General features: G+C 42.2%; 1 protein-coding gene across 4 annotated transcripts in view; it reads right to left on the bottom strand.

Moving 5' to 3' along the window:
• ptpn11b (protein tyrosine phosphatase non-receptor type 11b) overlaps positions 1–14,609 on the bottom strand; it is a 170,767-nt gene extending 156,158 nt beyond the window's left edge. For 2 of the 4 annotated variants that reach the window (XR_015073562.1, XM_085967309.1), the window contains exon 1: positions 14,325–14,609. Coding sequence is in view for 3 of the 4 variants with exons in the window: in XM_085967309.1 (XP_085823435.1) it covers positions 14,325–14,338 (14 nt within the window). In the remaining variant the exon portion in view is untranslated. The remainder of the gene's footprint in view (positions 1–14,324) is intronic. The other 2 variants (XM_085967310.1, XM_085967308.1) reach the window with 1 other exon arrangement.
• Positions 14,610–18,979: the final 4,370 nt, after the last annotated feature.

The raw sequence follows: 18,979 nt of genomic DNA on the forward strand, positions 1-18,979 counted from the left end.
CAAACTATTTCAGTTTTGAAATTTTCAACTGATATAGCCTCAACGGCTTTTTGGGGGAGAGAGTTCCAGATTTCCATTACCCTTTGTGTAAAAAAGTGCTCCCTGACACCACCCCTGAACGGACTAGTTCTAATTTTAAGATTATGCCCCCTTGTTCTGGACTCCACATGAAAGAGTTTCTTTCCATTTAACCTATCAAATCCTTTAATCATCTTAAACACTTCAATTAGATCACCCCTTAATCTTCTATACGCAAGGGAATTCAAGGCTACTCTATGCAACCGGTCCTCATAATTTAACCCTTTAGCTTCGGTATAATTCTGGTGAATTTGCAATGCACCCCCTCTCTTCCAGAGGCGTAATGCCCAGAACTAAATGCAGCACTCCAAATGTGGTCTAACCAGAGCTTTATACAACTGTAGCATAACTTCCACCTCTTTTTATTCCAGTCCCTTGAGATAAAGGCTAATTATTTTTTGTACCTGTCCACTAGCTTTAAGTGATTTCTGTACTTGGACCCCTCAATCTCTCTGCTGCTCCTCCACAGTTCCGAGCTTCTCACCATTTATAAAATACTCTGATCTGTCTTTCTTAGGTCCAAAGTACATGACCTCACACTCCCCCACAATGAACTCCATCTGCCACAGTTTTGCCTACTCGCTTAATCTTTTAATGTCACTTTGCAACTTTCTGCTCCCATCTACACTACTTATTGTGTCATCAGCAAACTTGGATATACAGCTCTCTATTCCATCATCTAAGTCATTGATAAATAGTGAAAAGCTGAGGCCCCAGTACAGACCCTGCCAACTAGAATACATACCCATTATCTCTATTCTGTCTCCTATTTCCTAACCAATTCCCTACCCACGTCAACAGGTTGCCTCCAATTCCATGCGTTTTTATTTTTGCTAACAGTGTCTTGTGTGGAACCTCATCAAACTTCTGGAAGTCCATATAAATAACATCCATAGACACTCACTTATCTACCAAGTTAGTAACCTCCTCAAAAAGGTTACGAATAAAAATGGAAAAAATCCTAAGTGAGAAGTTTTCCAAAAGTTCCAATCAACTTCTTGCCTGTTCAGTTTTACTATTCCAGATCAGCTGGCAATTCCTTCTAATTTACGTGATCTGACTAGTTCGTGTTTCAGAGTAAGCATTTCTTGAGCACCACAACAAAAGTGCCACAGGCAAGGGACATTAACCACAGTATTCTTTTCCTAAATACTTCCACATTTTATAAGAATGAGGCTGAATTTTGTATTTGCTTGCTGCTTTGTTTAATATTTCACCTGAAAACTTACTGTTAGTCTCGAAGAAAAGAGCAAGTCAAAAGGAAGTATCAAATAACTTTGCAAAGCAAACTGAAGAGACAAAAAGCAACTGGGCATGTAGAATACCCAAAATGGTTTACGGGTGGAAGAAACTAGCAAAAAGGAGTTTATTTTTAATTCCTTGAGCCCTGTCAATATCACTACAATTTACAGGAAATTGGTCTAGAGTTGGTGCATACCCTTGATTTCCCCTCACTGTTGGAAATCAGCTCTCTTCATTGCTAAACATTTGTTCACACACAGGCACAACACGATGGTAAGAGCTTTAAGAATGTTTCAAAAACAACACTGCTCATCATTCTTTCAATAGCCAAAATTAGTCCCATTTTTCTGGGCTTAATTTTGCAGACAAAAAAAATAAAAACAAAAAATCTATAATTCTAGTTTCCCACAGAACACATTAAGGAAGTGAAAAAATGTCTTAAACTTCCTTAAACCTTAATCCCGTCAAGTTGTGTAGAATTCAGTTAAAATAGCCCATTTCTGATCCTGCATACAACTTAATCTACAACTTCAATCTTGGGATATATAAACAGATATGTTCCTAGATATATGCAGCAGGGTTATTTTTGCCAGTAAATTCACTAGACCAAATAAGATTAACAGACGATCTGATAGAGATGTTCAAAATTATGTGGGATTTTGATAGGGTAAACAGTGAAATACTATTTCCACTGGTTAGCAAGTTGGGAACTAAAGGGCATGGCCTGGATTAATGGCTATTGGTCAATTGAATTACAGTACATAGAAATTACAACATAGAAACAGGCCGTTTGGGCTCAAGCAATCCATGTTGGTGTTTTCCCTCCACACGAGCTGTAGTCCTAATTCCATGTGTCTGCCCTGTTCCCGTAGCCCCTTATTCCCCTTACCATCAACCACCAATCTAATCTATTCTGAAATTTGGCAGGATCTCTGCTTCAATCACTGACTCTGGTAGTGCATTTGCAATGCCACAACCCTGTTTAAGAAAGCTTTTGCCCCACCATCCTTAATCTCTTACCTTTAATCCTACATCTATGCCCCCTCGTTTTAAACCCCTCAATCACTGGAAAAAGCCTATTCCTATCTACTCTGTCCCATCCCTTCATAATTTTAAATACCTCTATCATATCACCTCAATCTTTTAATGAAACAGCCCAATTTTTTTCAATATCTTTCTTCATATTTGCATTCCCTCATACTGGGCAGAATCCTAATGAATCTGTGCTGTACCCTCGCTGTTGCCTCAATGACCATAAAAAACAAAATTCCATCAGCTTTTTTAATAGTCTTATCCACTTGAGGTGCTGCTTTAAATGTCTTATGAATCTGAATCCTTATGTATTCTGCTCATCAACATCACCTAGTGTTTTCCCAAAGTATAATTATTACTTTTATTTTTATAAACCAAAATGTACCACCTCACATTTACTGATATTGCATTTGATCGACCACTTTTTTACCCATTCCACCATCTTTCAATATCCTGTTGCAGCTTCCTTTGGCCCTCCGAATTATTTACTATGCCTCCTATTTTAGCAATGTCTGCAAATGTTGACACCACTCACTCTAGCCATATACCCAAATCACTGATGTACGTAGTAAACAGAAGCAGCCCCAGAACAGAACCCTGAGGAGCACATCTCCAACAGGGCAGGATTTCTGTCTACTAGAGAAGTACCTCAGAGAGCATCGAATTTACATATTATGGCAGGCACCCTACCTCCGCTGGGCTGTTGTACCCACTTGGGGATGGAGTTTTGCTGTGGTAGGTGTTGAAGGCTTGCTGCAGTACAGAGGTGCAAGCAGTTTCTACACATTTGCAAATTTGCCCAAATATTTTTTTTCCCCCAATTTCAGGACTCCTTTTCAGTTTGTGCAATCCAGCACTTTGCGAAGCTCCACAGGTCCTGACAGCAAACTAAAGTTATGGGCCCCATCTGCCATTACAGTGCTGGACATGTGGGAGTAACAAGCGTTCCTTGCATCCAGTGTTAGAAAAACAAATTATAGGAAATATGTCATCTTGTTACTATAAGTTCACCCATGTACGAGTGGGCATATTGTATTCTGCTGGGCCCAGGGAGTGGAAAATTGGCTAGTCGCATGGCACAGTGGGGACACGGCAGAACACAAAGAAATTGGCAGGGGACAAGTGGAAAATACAGGCCCATAAATTTAAAATCACCACCAAAGGAACAAAGGGACTGGTTAGGACATGGAATACCCCAACAGAAAGACTGGTGGAAGCAGAATCCATGATAACTTTTACAAAAGGAAATTGCAGCATGCAACAGTATCATTCTCTCAGTGCACCAACTTAAAGCATGTTTTTCTGTTATATATATTTAGCCAAAGAAAATGCAAATTCATTATTTATATTTCTCAGTGGAAAATCTTCCCCTCTTCAGTCCTTTCCCTTCGGCCCTAATCAAAGTCACAAATGACAGTTTGTCCACTATGACCATGATGCACTATCTCTCCTCGACCTCTCTGCAGCCTTTGACAGTCAACCACACCATCCTCCTTCAATGCCTCTTCTCTGCTGTCCAGCTCAGTGGGACTGCCTTCACCTGGTTCTACTCTTACCTATCCAATAGAGCCAGAGCATTTTCAGAAGTGGTTTCTCTTCCTGCCCCATTACCTCTGGAGGCTCCCAGGCCCCCCCTCCTATTTCCCCTTGGCATCGTCATCCAAAGACGTAGGGTCAGTTCCACATGTACACTGACAGGACCCAGCTTCTCCTCTCTCGACCCATCCACTGCTTCAATGTCATCAGACTGCTTGTCTGACATCTGATCTTGAATGAGCCACAATTTCCTCCAGTTAAACAGTGGGAAGTCCGAAGCCATCATCCACCCATGCCACAAACGCTATACCCTTGCAATCGATTCCATCCCCCTCTCCAGTCACTATCTCGGGTTGAAATAAACTGTCTGCAGCCTCAGCGTTCTATTTGATCCCAAGATGAGCTTCCAACCCCATATCCTCTCCATCACAAAGACTGCCTACTTCCACCACTTAACATCGCCCAATGCCATCTTTGCCTTAGCACATCAGCTGCTGAAAGTCTCTTCCATGCCTTTTTCGCTTCCAGACTCAACTACAGTCCCCACCGCTTATTCCACCCATGCTTATCACAGGTAGACATCTATATCAGGCAAGGAGTGTTAATCATTTAGCAGTAGCCTAGGAGTTAATTACAAAGGCACCACTTATAACACCAGCTATTTTGAGCAGTTCAATAAGTTCTTCAATAAATTTGAACCTCATTTATCCCTTGTATTTACCCATTTATGCATGTGAAGCACTAATAGGATGCATACCCTTTACCTACTGCATTTGTGAAATTGGCCCTTTGTCTTAGTAATTGGATTCCAGCTAAGAATGAAACGAGTTCCAACAAGGCTTTCCTTCATTAAAGGCATCAAAATAGAGCCGTGAAGGGGCAGAGAGGAAGAGAAAAGCGCACCATCTAAACGGGCTAGGTTTCACTGACTGGCGAGCCACAATGGCTTTCCCACGTAGACCTCTAGTTAAAATAGCAGTCGGGCCCTGATGGCGTCATCGGAGCCTGATCTGCAAACTTAAGAGGATTAAAAACAGAAAATGCTGGAAATATTCAGCAGGTCAGACAGCATCTGTGGAGAGAGAGAAACAGAGTTAACGTTTCAAGTCATGACCTTTTGTCAGAACTTAAAGAAGGACAATGCAGGATTCCGGTGGGTGTCCTTCTCGCCTGCTCAGAAGAATAGGTTAAGAGTGTAGCCTACGAGAATAGTGAGGAATGTAAGTAGGGGAACCACATGGCCGATTTTAACCCTGCCCACCTGCCTAGATTCCACCATGTGGGCAGGGTTAAAATCGACCCTATGGAGTCAGTTTGTAATAGGCATCAATCAACGTTCAGGTTTGGAGTCAGTAGCGAAGAGGGATACAGGCGCTGTTGGAGGGGCAGATCATCAGCAGAGGAGCTGGTGGCATTTGTCCAGTAGTTTTGGAGGAATTAAGAGGAGCAGAAAGTCAACTGGTAGTCAGCAGAGGTTGATCCTCAGGTCCTGAGAAAGTGCATAGCGGCCTCGGTGAGTGCCAGTAGAGGAGTGTGGAGCAGTGGAATTGAAAGCCAAGGACAAACTGTGAAGATCAGGGTGCAGAGAAAGTGATATCTAAATCCAAGAGATCAGTGCAGATGACGAATATGGTCTGAGGAATAGCAGAAGGATGAAGAGCAAACAAGATTGGGCGCTTAAGAAAACAGTCCAACCATGCCCAGCAAAAGGTAATGGAGAAGTTCTGTTGGCAGAGTGAAGCAGAGCAGAGTCAGTAGCCATCAGAAGCAAGCAGATAGCAGCAGAGCAGAAATCATTTGGCAGCATCCGAACCAGGATGGGAACCAGCAAGATCAAAACTGGACCGGCGGTGAATGGAGAGTCCCAGCCGAGGAACAGAAAACTGAACCCACAGAAGCCAGTAGAAGCTGGCCAAGTGGTTGAGTAGAAGCAAGGTATACACTCTCAACAGGTGTATTATGGAGCAAATTACCTTAAACTTGAAGGTTTTAAGTGGCAGAGCAGAGTCACGGCAGCTGAGGCATAAGCAGAGTCCATCAGAGCAGCACTGTCCTGATGGTAGAAGAGTTCAGAATTTCCAGGAGATCAAATAAGACCAGAGTCCCAGCTATTGAAACCAGGTAAAAGCACATAACAGGACCGGTAGACAGGCAATGTGCTCTTTAAATTGCAACTTGAAACTTGTAAATTGATCTAAAATGTATGCAATGTTGAAGGAAGTGGGTCTTCAACATTGGAATAGAGGAGGCTTGAGTGGGAAAGGGCAAAAGATGGCACTGGAGGGAGTTGCAAAGGATAGAGTTCATTAGGGAGCTACCAGACCAAGTACCACCTTAGTCATATGGTGAGACATCACAAAACTGAAAGACATTGCGGGTGTACATTTGGCTGTTTGTTTCATTGCACTACAGAAAACTGATCAACAAAATTGGGGCTATGCTTGCCCATGGTGCAGGTACACCTGTGCTAGCATTCGGAAGAGATGACATCAGCAAATTTTGTGATGCAAGCCCCTCCCCTTCATTTCTAAATGCTCCCTCTGTGCTTGGAAAGCAACCTACATGCTGGTTAACTGAGTCACAATCTCGTTACCTGTACATTAGCTCCCTCCATGTCATCATCCTACTCCGCCTCTTTTTTTCCTATGGATCTGCAGCCTTATGGGCCTTCTCATTGTCCTGCTGCATGCTCATTCCTTTTTGGACAGCAAACAGTGATGATTTTGGAGTCTTTGGCTGGATTGTAAACCAGCATCCTTCCAGAGTGATACAAACAATAGAAACATTGCTCAACAGCATTGAGAAAGTGGTATGAGCTTCACTGTATCGAAGCTCTGTTGCTGTGTAGTGGTTTCTAACTGGGGACATCATTCCTTCTCTCAAGAGCCATCTGTTCTTTTTCTCAGGATTTTCAAATAATGCAAGCTACATAGATTGCTGTATAATAAAATCATCATCGATGCTCCCTGGATAATAATCATTAAAGTGCAACATTATATTTCTGTGGTCAGAAACCACTTGAACATTTATGGAATGGTATCCCTTTCTGTTTGTGTACGCATTCCAGTTGATGTGTGGAACCTTAATGCCAACATTAGTTCCATCTATAATGCCTGGAACACCTGGAAAGCCCTGCCAGTAAAGGTTCTGAGCCCTCTCCACTTGGTGTCTGTTTTCCATTGGGAAAGTTGTAAAGGTGTTTTCCCTGACGAACTTGCCAGGTCACTTGCTTTATACAGGTATGAACAGCAGACTGGTTTATCCAGCAGATGTGCCTGGCGATGACCTCGATAGATCCTGTTGCATAGAAGCTTAATGCAATTGTGAACTTTGCAGTTAGGGGAAGAGCTATCCAAGTCCTTGAGACTGTCTGTAAATCAGCCTGCAGCAGACAGCATAGCTTGGTCACTTTTCCTGCAGTGAACATAAGAAATAGGAGCAGGAGTCGCCATTTGGCCCCTCGAGCCTGCTCCGCCATTCAGTAAGATCATGGCTGATCTTCTACCTCAACTCCAATTTCCTGCACTATCCCCATATCCCTTGATTCCCTTAATATTCAACAATCTATCGATCTCGGTCTTGAATATACTCAACGACTGAGGCTCCACAGCCCTTTGGGGTAGAGAATTCCAAAGATTCACCACCCTCTGAGTGAAGAAATTTCTCATCTCAGTCCTAAATGGTCGACCCCTTACTCTGAGGCTGTGACCCCTGGTTCTAGACTCCCCAGCCAGGGGAAACATCCTCCCTGCATCTACCCTGTCAAGTCCTGTAAGAATTTTGTATGTTTCAATGACATTACCAGTCATTCTTCTAAACTCTAGAAAATATTGGCCTACTCTACTCAATCACTCCTCATAGGACAATCCCCCCATCCCAGGAATCAGTCTGGTGAACCTTTGTTGCACTCCCTCTATGGCAAGTATATCCTTCCTTAGGTAAGGAGACCAAAACTGGACACAATACTCCAGGTGTGGTCTCACCAGGGCCCTATAAAGTTGCAGTAAGACGCCTTTACTCTTCTACTCAAATCCTCTTGTAATAAAGGCCAACATACCATTTGCTTTCCTAATTGCTTGCTGTACCTGCATGTTAACTTTCAGTGATTCGTGTACAAGGACATCCAGGTTCCTCTGAACGCTAACATTTCCCAATCTCTAACCATTTAAAAAAAAAACTCTGCTTTTCTATTTTTCCTACCAAAGTGAATAACTTCACATTTCTCCACATTACATTCCATTTGCCATGTTCTTGCCCACTCACTTAGCTTGTCTATATCTCCTTGAAGCCTCTTTGCATCCTCCTCCCACCTAGCTTTGTATCATCAGCAAATTTGGATACATTACATTTAGTCCCCTCATCCAAATCATTGATATAGATTGTGAATAGCTGAGGCCCAAGCAGTGAACCTTGCAATAGCCCACTAGTTACAACCTGCCAACCTGAAAATGACCCGTTTATTCCTACTCTCTGTTTTCTATCTGTCAACCAATCCTCAATCCATGCTATATGGACTATACTATATTACCCCCAATCCCATGAGCCCTAATTTTGTTTAATAACCTCTTGTGTCTTCTGTCTTCTCTTCTTAGGCAGTCCCTCGGAACCGAGGATGACTTGCTTCCACATTAAAAATGAGTTCGCAGTTGAATGAGTTAGCTGCTGGATCTCCTGCGTTCTCCACCCACCATCTGTTCTTTAGGTTGCGAGTTTTTTGTTGGACCTCGGCCTTCAGGCTTCTGTAGAGCTGCTTTCTTGCTCTCGAGTTCTGTTGCTGTTTCCAGATCAGAAATGCCTTGCGCTTGCGGCTTATTAGCTCCTGGATCTCCTGGTCATTCTCTCCAAACAGTGTGGCACTTTATCGAATGCCTTCTGAAAATCCCAAATACACCACATCCACTGGTTTCCCCTTATCCATTCTGCTAGTCACAACCTCAAAAAACTCTAACAGATTCGTCAAACACGATTTCCCGTTCATAAATCCTTGTTGACTCTGCCCAATCCTATTATTATTTTCTAAGTGTCCTGTTACCACGTCCTTAACAATAGATTCTAGCATTTTCCCTACTACTGATGTCAGGCTAACTGGTCTGTAGTTCCCTGTTTTCTCTCTCCCTCCTTTCTTAAATAGTTTGCTACCTTCCAATCCACAGGAACTGTTCTAGAATCTATGGAATTTTGGAAAATGACAACCAATGCATCCACCATCTCTATAGCCACCTCTTTCAAAACCCTAGGATGTAGGCCATCAGGTCCTGGGGATTTATCGGCTTTCAGTCCCATTAATTTCTCCAGTACTTTTCTTTTTTAAACTAATACTAATTTCTTTCAGTTCTTCATTCTCGCTAGACCCTTGGTTCTCCACTATTTCTGTGAAGTTTTTTGCGTCTTCTTCTGTGAAGACAGGATTTTCTCAGGGGTGTCGGGATAGCTGTTTGCCAGGTTCCGGTCCTGCTCCCGCTGCAGCCGCTCTGTCAACAGGATTTTCCCTTGAATGGCCTCGTTAAGACCGCCCTGCGGGCTTTTCGGACAATTAACAGGAAGCGGGTCTGATGACGCGTCATCAGACGGTTTCCTTAAAAGGGACCACGTCCACATTGAGTTTGACAGTTGTTCTCAGTGTTCGACAGCACTGAGGTGCTGCAAACACGGACAAGCACTGCACAAAGGCGGAAGGTAGCACCCAGGCTCTCCAATGATTCCCTCCATATGCTTATGGAGGGAGTCACAGCACGCAGGGAGGTTCTCTTCCCTCCCCAGGACACCAACGCAGCCTGGTTGCACATTGCGCAGGAGGGCAAAAGCAGGGATGTCGTCAGGGGTCCCTGGCTGCAGTGGCAGCAACCTTTCAATGATCTCAGTGGATCACGAAACCTTACTGCAAAGCTACACTCAAACTCACCCTGCTATGCCACTCAACACATCCCCATCACTCTGCCTTCCATACCCTTCTCCTGCACATCCTTACTCACACCAACTTACCTTGCACCTCCACCCATTCCTCTCTATCTACATTATCAGTTCCCCATCTCACTCGCCACCCCTCACACTCATCCTACTGCAAGCATACCAACTAACAACACACAAGGGTAGGCACTTGAGAGGTTTAGCCAATGTCCATGTGAAGTTTCTGGTAATGTGCTGTCATACAGTGAAATCTATATTTTCAACACTGTCCCTTATTGGACAGATCTGTGCGCACCTTGAGAAGTGTCCTACTGAGTTCCAGTGAATGTTGAGACATAACTCCACTCCCCCCCCCACTATAGTGATGAGAGTGCATGGAATGGCTTGGACACTAAATGGATGCTTTACGGTGCTGGTGTGTGATGGTGTCAACCTGGCGCATCATGTAGCAGCCAGGGTTTACAGCATCAAGAGAAGTAAATCTGGCCATAGTGATGCCATCACTGGCCTCCCGGCCAGCAATGTTGTCAGGGGCTGATGCCCTGTGTCGCATCAGGTGATGGTGGAGAAGGTTGGTGGTGTTGTTGGTGCTGCTGGTGTGCCTGGTGATATTGGCATTGGGGCTGAGCGTGGAAGGAATCAGGGGAGCAAGGTGAGATAGTTTCTAGGGCACCAATGTTGCTGCAATAGATGTCAGCTGCAGGCGAGATGACAGAAGCGTCAATGGTGAGAGAGGTTGTACTGGACATACAGTTGGCTCTAAACACTTGCAAGCTGAAGAAATCTCTATGTCTTACAAATGCAGTATCCAACAGTTTCTGTGCTCTGAAACTGACCATCTGCAACATGGCATCCTTCACACCACTTCTGCAGCTGTCAGCTTATCAGATACATCGGAGCAGACTCAACTCATACCAGGGTGAGCTGGCATGTTTCCCGAGCAGTGGGGGAGCACGTAAAATTGGAAGGAAGCCTCAAAATACCATTAAATTGGCTCTTAACAAGCCACTTAATGAGCTCGATTGTCTCCCCCGCCGCTTGGTGTCGGGTCAGTTCTCCGCTGACAGACCCGACACATGGGAGACTCGCGTGGAGGCGGGTTGACAGCGGGTTTGCTACCTTGCTATTTTGACAGCGGACCCGCCTCCAAACCCGACCTTTAAGCACCGGCAAAATAAAACCCAAAGTATGTGTTTAATTTCTCTGCCATTTCCTTATTCCCCATTCTGATTTCTCCTGTCTCAACCTGTAAGGGACCCACATTTACTTTCGCTAATCTTTTCCTTTTGATATACCCATAGAAGCTTTTACAGTCTGTTTTTATGTCTCTCGCTAGTTTACTCTCATATTCTATTTTCCCTTTAACAATTTCTTGGTCCTCCTTTGCTGAATTCTAAAATCCTCAGGCTTACATTATAAGCCTTTTCCTTTGATCTAATACTATCTTTAACTTCTCTTGTTAGCCACGGTTGGGCCACATTTCCTGTGGGGTTTTTGTGCCTTAAAGGAATGTATATTTGTTGTAAATTATGCATTAATTCTTTAAATGCTTGCCATTGCTTCTCTAGTCATACCTTTTAATATAGTTTCCCAATCTACCATAGCCAACTCACCCCTCATACCGACGTAGTTTGCTTTGTTTAGATTTAAGACCCTAGTTTCGGATTTAACTGAATCACTTTCAAACTCAATATAAAATTCTATCATATTATGGTCACTCTTCCCCAAAGGCCCCTTTACTACAAGGTTATTAATTAACCCTTTCTCGTTGCACAATATTAGATCTAAAATAGCCTGTTCCCTAGTTGGTTCCTTAACATACTGATCTGGAAAGCTATCTTGCATACATTCCATGAATTTGTTTTCCACACTATAACTGCAAATTTGGTTTGCCCAGTCTATATGTAGATTAAAGTCCTCCTTGTTACATGCGCCTCTAATTTCCTGATTTATACTTACATTACAACTACTGTTTGGGGGCCTATAAACAACTCCCACCAATGTTTTCTGTCCATTGCTGTTTCTTAGCTCCACCCAAACTGATTCTACTTCTTGATTTTCAGAGCTAAAATCCTTTCTCTCTACTGTCTTTATCCCATCCTTTATTATCAGTGCTACCCCTCCTCCTTTTCCATTTTGCCTATCTCTTCTAAAAGTTAAGTATCCTGGAATATTTAGTTCCCAGCCTTGGCCACATTGCAACCACGTCTCCGCAATGGATATTAGATCAAACCTATTAATTTCTATCTGCGCTATTAATTCATCTATTTTGTTGCGAATGCTTCATACATTCAGATATAGTGCCTTTAGCTTTGACTTATTTCTATTTTTCCCTGATGTCACCTTAGTCACTGATGCCTTATTACCTTCGTTATTCTCTCTGTCGCTCCCTGACCCACTCTGCTTATTTTTAACCAAAAACTCAACTCTCCTCTAGAGCCTTGACATTTCTCTTGCTGCTTTTAAATTTACTCTTTCCTGAATCCTCCCACCCGCCCCCTTCATCATTTCAATGTTCCAAAAGAAAAGGGAAATCTTCATCTTTCTCTCCATCGTTAATCATTTCCAAATTTCAAAAAGAGAAAAAGGGATACAACTACTTAGTCTGGCATCAAGCACTGATCAAAGTGCCCCTGGGTATTGTGAAGAGACATGATTGCTGCTTTGCTGTCTCTTAGAAAAGCACACGAGTACCTGTAATATCTAGCTGAGCTTCTCGGTCCACATGTTCACAGTCACAGCTCAGATAAATAAATCCCACCTGAAATACTTACGGACATGACAACAATCTCTCATATTGGTTCATATCGCACTAGAGCGGTTCACAATTATACAAATTTGTAATTTGTTAAACAATTTGCTTAAAACTAAAGATGTTACCTTATGTCCAGATGGTTAGTAACAGCATTAAACTTAAGGAGGAAGAGAATGACACGGAGTTCTTAACAATGTGAAGATGTTGCAGATAAGGCAGAAGTGAACACAGCATGTTTATATCAGTGTTTATCATGCCTTGGTAAACTCCCCACTATTTTCATACTTTTCATTCAATGTTGCCATCAGATCATCTCCATTATGTTGCTAACAAAATAAGTGGGGCTTATAACTTTAAAAAGTCAGTTAATTGCTGCAAGAACAAGAATTGCACAAAAAGAACAATTTAAATTCCAATTGTGCATTCTGAATGAGTATACCAGGGTTTCAAAACAGTGTTCGCAACAAGTTTTTCTACTGTTTTACTGTTATTATGTTTCAGTTACTGAACTTGGTTATTGAATTGTATCTATTTTTGACATTTTATTATATTAAATTCAAAAAGCTAGCAAACAGAAATAAAGTGTAAAACTTGGTATAATAGTCACACCTTCATGTATGTTTTTATTTCCCCTAAATCTCGAGCTGTGATTTATAAATCAGTCATTTGTAAGGAAAAAAACTGTAAATAGGAGGTACAACATAAACACAAACAAACATAAACATGAATCCGATACCAAATTTTACAACATGCTAATGCCATCTGGAGTGTAGGTTTTCCCAGTGATTTGATTAATCAGATAAAACTACAATCTCAACAGTCTACATGGTTATTTTATACTATCTTACAGCATTAACACAAGTGATAGCAACAGGATTCTATTTGCAAAAAGGACCGACAGTGAATGATGATAAAATAGTGCTGTAATTGGAGCATGTAGCTTACTCAAAACTCCGCATGACAAATTACAATTCTATGCAATTGAATAAAAGGTCTCTTGTCTATTTTATGAGACTTCTGACCAAAGCGTGCTCTTAAATATATCTACAGAATACATAAATGTGGCTTTAATAGAGAAGCTTAAGTTGCGATGCTTGTTTAAAGAACAAGAAAACCCCAGTGCCATCTGAATTTACACCAGAACACGACCAAATATCCAGATGTTTTAATAATGACATTTCTCTATTAGTATCCATGGTGCAGCCTCAAGTAAAAATTTAATTGTGAGCTGAACATTATTGTAAATTGCATTATTCAAATGCTGTGCCATTTGTCCCTAACAAAACATACGAGATAAATGGCAAGAAAGTTCATTAACTAGAAGTTAAAAGTCAAAACAATTTTTGAAACAAATTCATAAATGAACAGACAAAGATAAATCTTATAAGTTCTTATAAAATCTTGTATCAAACACTTTAAGAGACAAGTGCATCCGGACACATTAGGAATTCCCAGCTGAATAAAATCTACCCAGATCAAATTTTTAAAAATGTTTGTCCATAGCAAATAAAAAGCAAATCATATGCATATATATATATTTATTTTGCATTACCCTGAGGGCCTGCAAGATTCAACCGAGCTGGAGTTGCAACCTTATTGCAGTGCCCTGGATTGAGACACGGTTCCCAAAACCAGCAACTAGTTGAAGGCCAGGGATTTAAACAAATAATAAAATCCCCCCCTGTGAATCTTTGTCTGACTTTCAAAAAGGAGCAAGCGTGTGAAAGGCGGGGTTTTAAAAAAATAATAATAATAAAGTACGGCTGTGTCTTACCTCCGGGATGTCATGGTTGTTGGATGGCAGAAAAACCCACACACACCACACAGAGAGTGGGCTCACTGACTGAGAGTGAGTGAGGGAGCGAGCGGGCGGCGGGGCCCCGCTTCCAGCCAACGCGAGCACGCGGGGCTGACTGACAGTGCGCGCGCACGAGCGAGCAGACTTGTCTGGACGTGCGTGCGCGTGTAAGCGGGTTGCCTGGCCGCGCGCGCGGTCGCGAGTCAGTGGATTGACTGATTATGCGCGCGATTTGATTGATGGTTCGGCAGCCCCGAGCGCGAGCTGCAAGGTGGATCAACCGCCGGCTCCCGAGCCAGCGAGCGAGCGAGCCGGACTGGCTAACTGACAAGCTCACGAGCCCGCGAGCCAGCCGATTGGCTAACCGGGCCGGCACCCGAGCTCGCCAGCCAGCTGATTGGCTAACCGGCAACGCCGAGCGCGAGCCGATTGGCTGACTGATCCGCCGCCCCCGTAGCGCGCGCGAGCCTCTCCTCCCCGGGCCGCTGTCTTCACCCGGCATGAGCGAGGCGGGTTTTTCCCCACCTCACACTTCAAGTGACCACTCAAGAGGTTTCGGTCCTTGGCCGCATCCGCATCTGCTTTCCTAAAGTTAATAGGTACAGGAAGGAACAAAAAAATTGGAAGCAGGATATGGAGACACCCTCAGCACAGGATCTTAATGCTGAAATACTCGTAGAAGTAGTCATGCAATGTCTACATTTCCTTGCACAATTTAAGTGCCCCCCAAGGCATGTATTCAAAAACACTAATATGTGAAATCAATTGGAATTTATTCCACTTTTGCCAGATGACAGGATCCTTGCTCAGATTTGGCTCTAACTGAAAGTTGAACTTTTTCTTTCACGTGCTCCCTGACAATGATGTGCATTTTCACTTCTGAACCAGACCTGCTTTGCCCCAAGTTAGTGTCAGGTTAAAAAAAATAAACCAGACACTTGTGCTTACAGGCTGGATGAGCTTCAGTGGGCTGAATGGCCTTCATCATCATGTTTATCTTGTGACCAGCCAGTGCCCATTGCATGCCTGGTGAGCTCCCCTGCCAATAACTGCCCCACGCCATTCTGGAGAATTGCATTAGTATCAAAAAATGTTTATGACATAAAAAGTATACAACGCAAAACAAAACATACAAGCACAACAAAAATAAAATAAATCAAGCCAAGCTCCCCACCAAATGTACATCTTAATAATAGACTAAAGATAGGCAAATGTAAAATTCAAATTTGTCTGAAGAAGTTCAATGATGGCCCTTTAGAGGAGCACGCTGGATGCCACCATATTTCTGCATGATTCACCATCTTCAGAAAAGGAGGGGTAAGAGGGGGAAAAAAGCATTCTTAACTGTTTTACTATGGAAGATTCACTATAGCATAATTTATTGTGGTAGAATATATGGCAGATTTTTCAAAGCAAATGTAGCAGGAATTTAGCTTGTTTTCAAACTGAATTACTGTAATAATGAAAATAATGTCACTTTAAACCAAAATACTGTGAGATAGTCTACTGAAATATCCCAATCCGGCATGATATTGTCTTGTGAGATTATGTCTGTGAACTAATGTCAGTGAAAGAATCATGGAATGATACAGCACAGAAGGAGCCCATTCGGCCCATCGTGCCTGTGCCGGCTCTTTAGTAGAGCTCTCCAATTAGTCTCACTGTCCCGTACTTTCCCGATTGCACTGTAAAATTTTTCCCTTCAAGTATTTATCCAATTCCCTTTTTAAAGTTACTATCGAATCTGCTTCCACCGCCCTTTCAGGCAGCGCATTCAAGATCATAATAACTCGCTGTGCAAAGAAATGTTTCCTCATGTCCCCTCTGGTTCTTTTGCCAATCACCTGAAATCTGCGTCCTCTGGTTACCGACCCTTCTGCCACTGGAAGCAGTTTCTCATTTACTCTATCAAAAATGTTCATGATTTTGAACACCTCTATCAAGTCTCCCCTTAACCTTCTCTGCTCTAAGGAGAACAACCTCAGCTTCTCCAGTCTCGCCACATAACTGAAGTCCCTCATCCCTGGTACCATTCTAGTAAATCTCTTCTCCACCCTCTCTGAGGTCTTGACATCCTTCCTAAAGTGTGGTGCCCAGAATTTAAACACAATACTCCAGGTGAGACCTAACCAGTATTTTATAAAGATTTAGCATAACTTCCTTGCTTTTGTATGCAATTCCTCTATTAATAAAGCCAAGGACCCCTGTATGCCTTTTTAACAACCTTCTCAACTTGTCCTACCACTTTCAAAGATTTGTGTACGTACACCCCCAGGTCTCTCTGTTCCTGCACCCCCTTTAAAATGGCACCATTTAGTTTATAATGCCTCTTCTCATTCTTCCTACCAAAATGTATCACTTCACAACTCTGCGTTAAATTTCATCTGACACGTGTCTGCCCATTTCATCAGTCTGTGCCTTCCTGAAGTCTGTTACTATCCTCCTCATTGTTTACTTCATTTCCAAGTTTCATGCCATCTGCAAACTTGGAAATGTTGCCCTTTTTACCCAAGTTCAGGTCATTAATATAGATCAAAAAGAGCAGTGGTCCTAATACCGACTCGAATCCGAGTTAAAGAAATGTTTATAAGTAAAGTCTGTGGTGATGATTATAAAGACATGAAAAATCCAGTGAGAAGTCTCCAAATTTTATCCTGGGAAAGGAACCTTCCCATGTAGTAAAATGATTAAAAAGGTAGATTACTTACCAATAATTCTCAATTGGTTCCAGTACAAGAAACAGTCCAGCAACTAAAATATTGCTAAACTGTCATTTTATGACCAATTTCTGAGTAGAATCTTTAGACCTTCATAATATTTGGGCAGTAACTGTTAGAATTAGATACTGCATAGCTGTAAGAATTGATTTCAATGCCAATTTCATACTAATGGTAAGTTAAGCGAGCAAATGGAAATATTTTCAACGATTGTTTCAAGTATAATGAGACAGAAGTTGAGCCGTTGATCCCTGCAGGTTGCTATGCAGTATTTTTTTGCAAAAATAGCAGATTTACCCAAGAGACCGAGGCCAACACGGGTCTACAGTTTTGGAAATGAGCATGAATGAGATATTGAGCATGTAAGCCCTCTTTGGGTCCACCATGAATCCATGAAACTTTAGAGTCATAATACAAACTGCGAAGAGGTTGTTGGGCAGTTGAATTAAATAACATAACAGAATGTCAGAAAAAAGATTCCGTGAAATGAAAAAGGAGGAGATTACATTCAAGCACTAAGCTTACAGAGGAGCTGGCAAAATATTTCACACCCTGCAGAGGAGGGGTACCAGAATGTTTTACAATGGAATCTTTGAAGGAGTTTGTGACGTTGACTTAGATGACAGCACTGATTCTAGTAAGTGCCTGTAAAAATACATAAAAGTAAAAACAAACAGCATAGCATGTTGCTAAATTTGTAACGTATCAAATACAGTGTTTGCTGCATACTTGCATGTTTATATATCATAAGCTGCCATATTTGCAATTACTATTTTTTATGATATATAGTATGTTATAAATATTCTTTAGCAATGCCAGCGACTCCCACATCCCATAAACAAATAGAATTTTTTTTAAAAGTTGATCACATATTTCTTAGAGACTTAATTTTCTCCCTCTTTTCCCCCTCTACACAGCAGTCTAAGCCATCAGGGAATTCAGTGTCTGCAACCACAGCTGAAGCATCTCAAGGAACTATCAGGATCATCAATGACGCAGCACCCACCATAGATAGCAACAGCAGGGAGGCCGACCATTGCAATAGTCGAGTCTAGAGGTAACACCAGCATGGTTGAGGGTTTCAGTAGAAAATAGCTGAGGCAGGGCAGAGACGGGCGATGTTACGGAAGTGGTGATTGAGAGGATATGTACACCAGAGTACCAAGATCACCGTAAGCACAGTCTACATCATCTCCACCCAAACAATAGCACTTACCAGTGCTTTGGGACATGGAGAAAGCAGATTCAACTACATTTATTGGAATCTAAAGATGATAAAAGCCAAAGCACAGGGAGGTGGTAAATTGCCTTAGAACATCTTTATACCTAACTCCAGTGAAAGAATATTGAGGTAGGATGTGGAACTAAGTATCAGAGATGCAATAAAGCATGCAAGACTTGCATTTTACCTTGACTAAATGGAGATGTAAGAAATCACATAACACCAGGTTATAGTCCAACAGCTTTATTTGAAATCACAAGCTTTCGGAGTGCTGCTCCTTCGTCAGGTGAAGTGGAGAGATGCATAAAAACACAGCTTATATAGTCAGAGAATAATGTCAGATGTTTACAGGTAATCTTTCTAACTGCCATTTATCACACCTCGGCAGAGAGATAATCACAGCAATCAAAGGTGTAAATGGTGTCCAGGCATCTCCACACCATAAATGGAGATGCAGTGGGCATAGAATTGGGAGCACTTTGGAATTTGGAGAGCAAACCTTGACCAATGCAGAACCTAATGGGGAATCACCATTGTTCTTAAATAATGAAATGTACACAAATCAAGAAAAAATATTTGGACAACAGACTTCTCAACCATAATGTGATAAATAAACATGAAACTTCGGTGCCACAGTGGTCGGAAGTGGTCACATTTGTGATTCCCCATGTGATAAATGCACTTGATATTGC

The sequence above is a fragment of the Somniosus microcephalus genome, chromosome 25 (genome assembly GCF_052327205.1).
Source record: "Somniosus microcephalus isolate GS21.2 chromosome 25, FLI_Smic_1.0, whole genome shotgun sequence".
Classification (NCBI taxonomy): domain Eukaryota; kingdom Metazoa; phylum Chordata; class Chondrichthyes; order Squaliformes; family Somniosidae; genus Somniosus; species Somniosus microcephalus.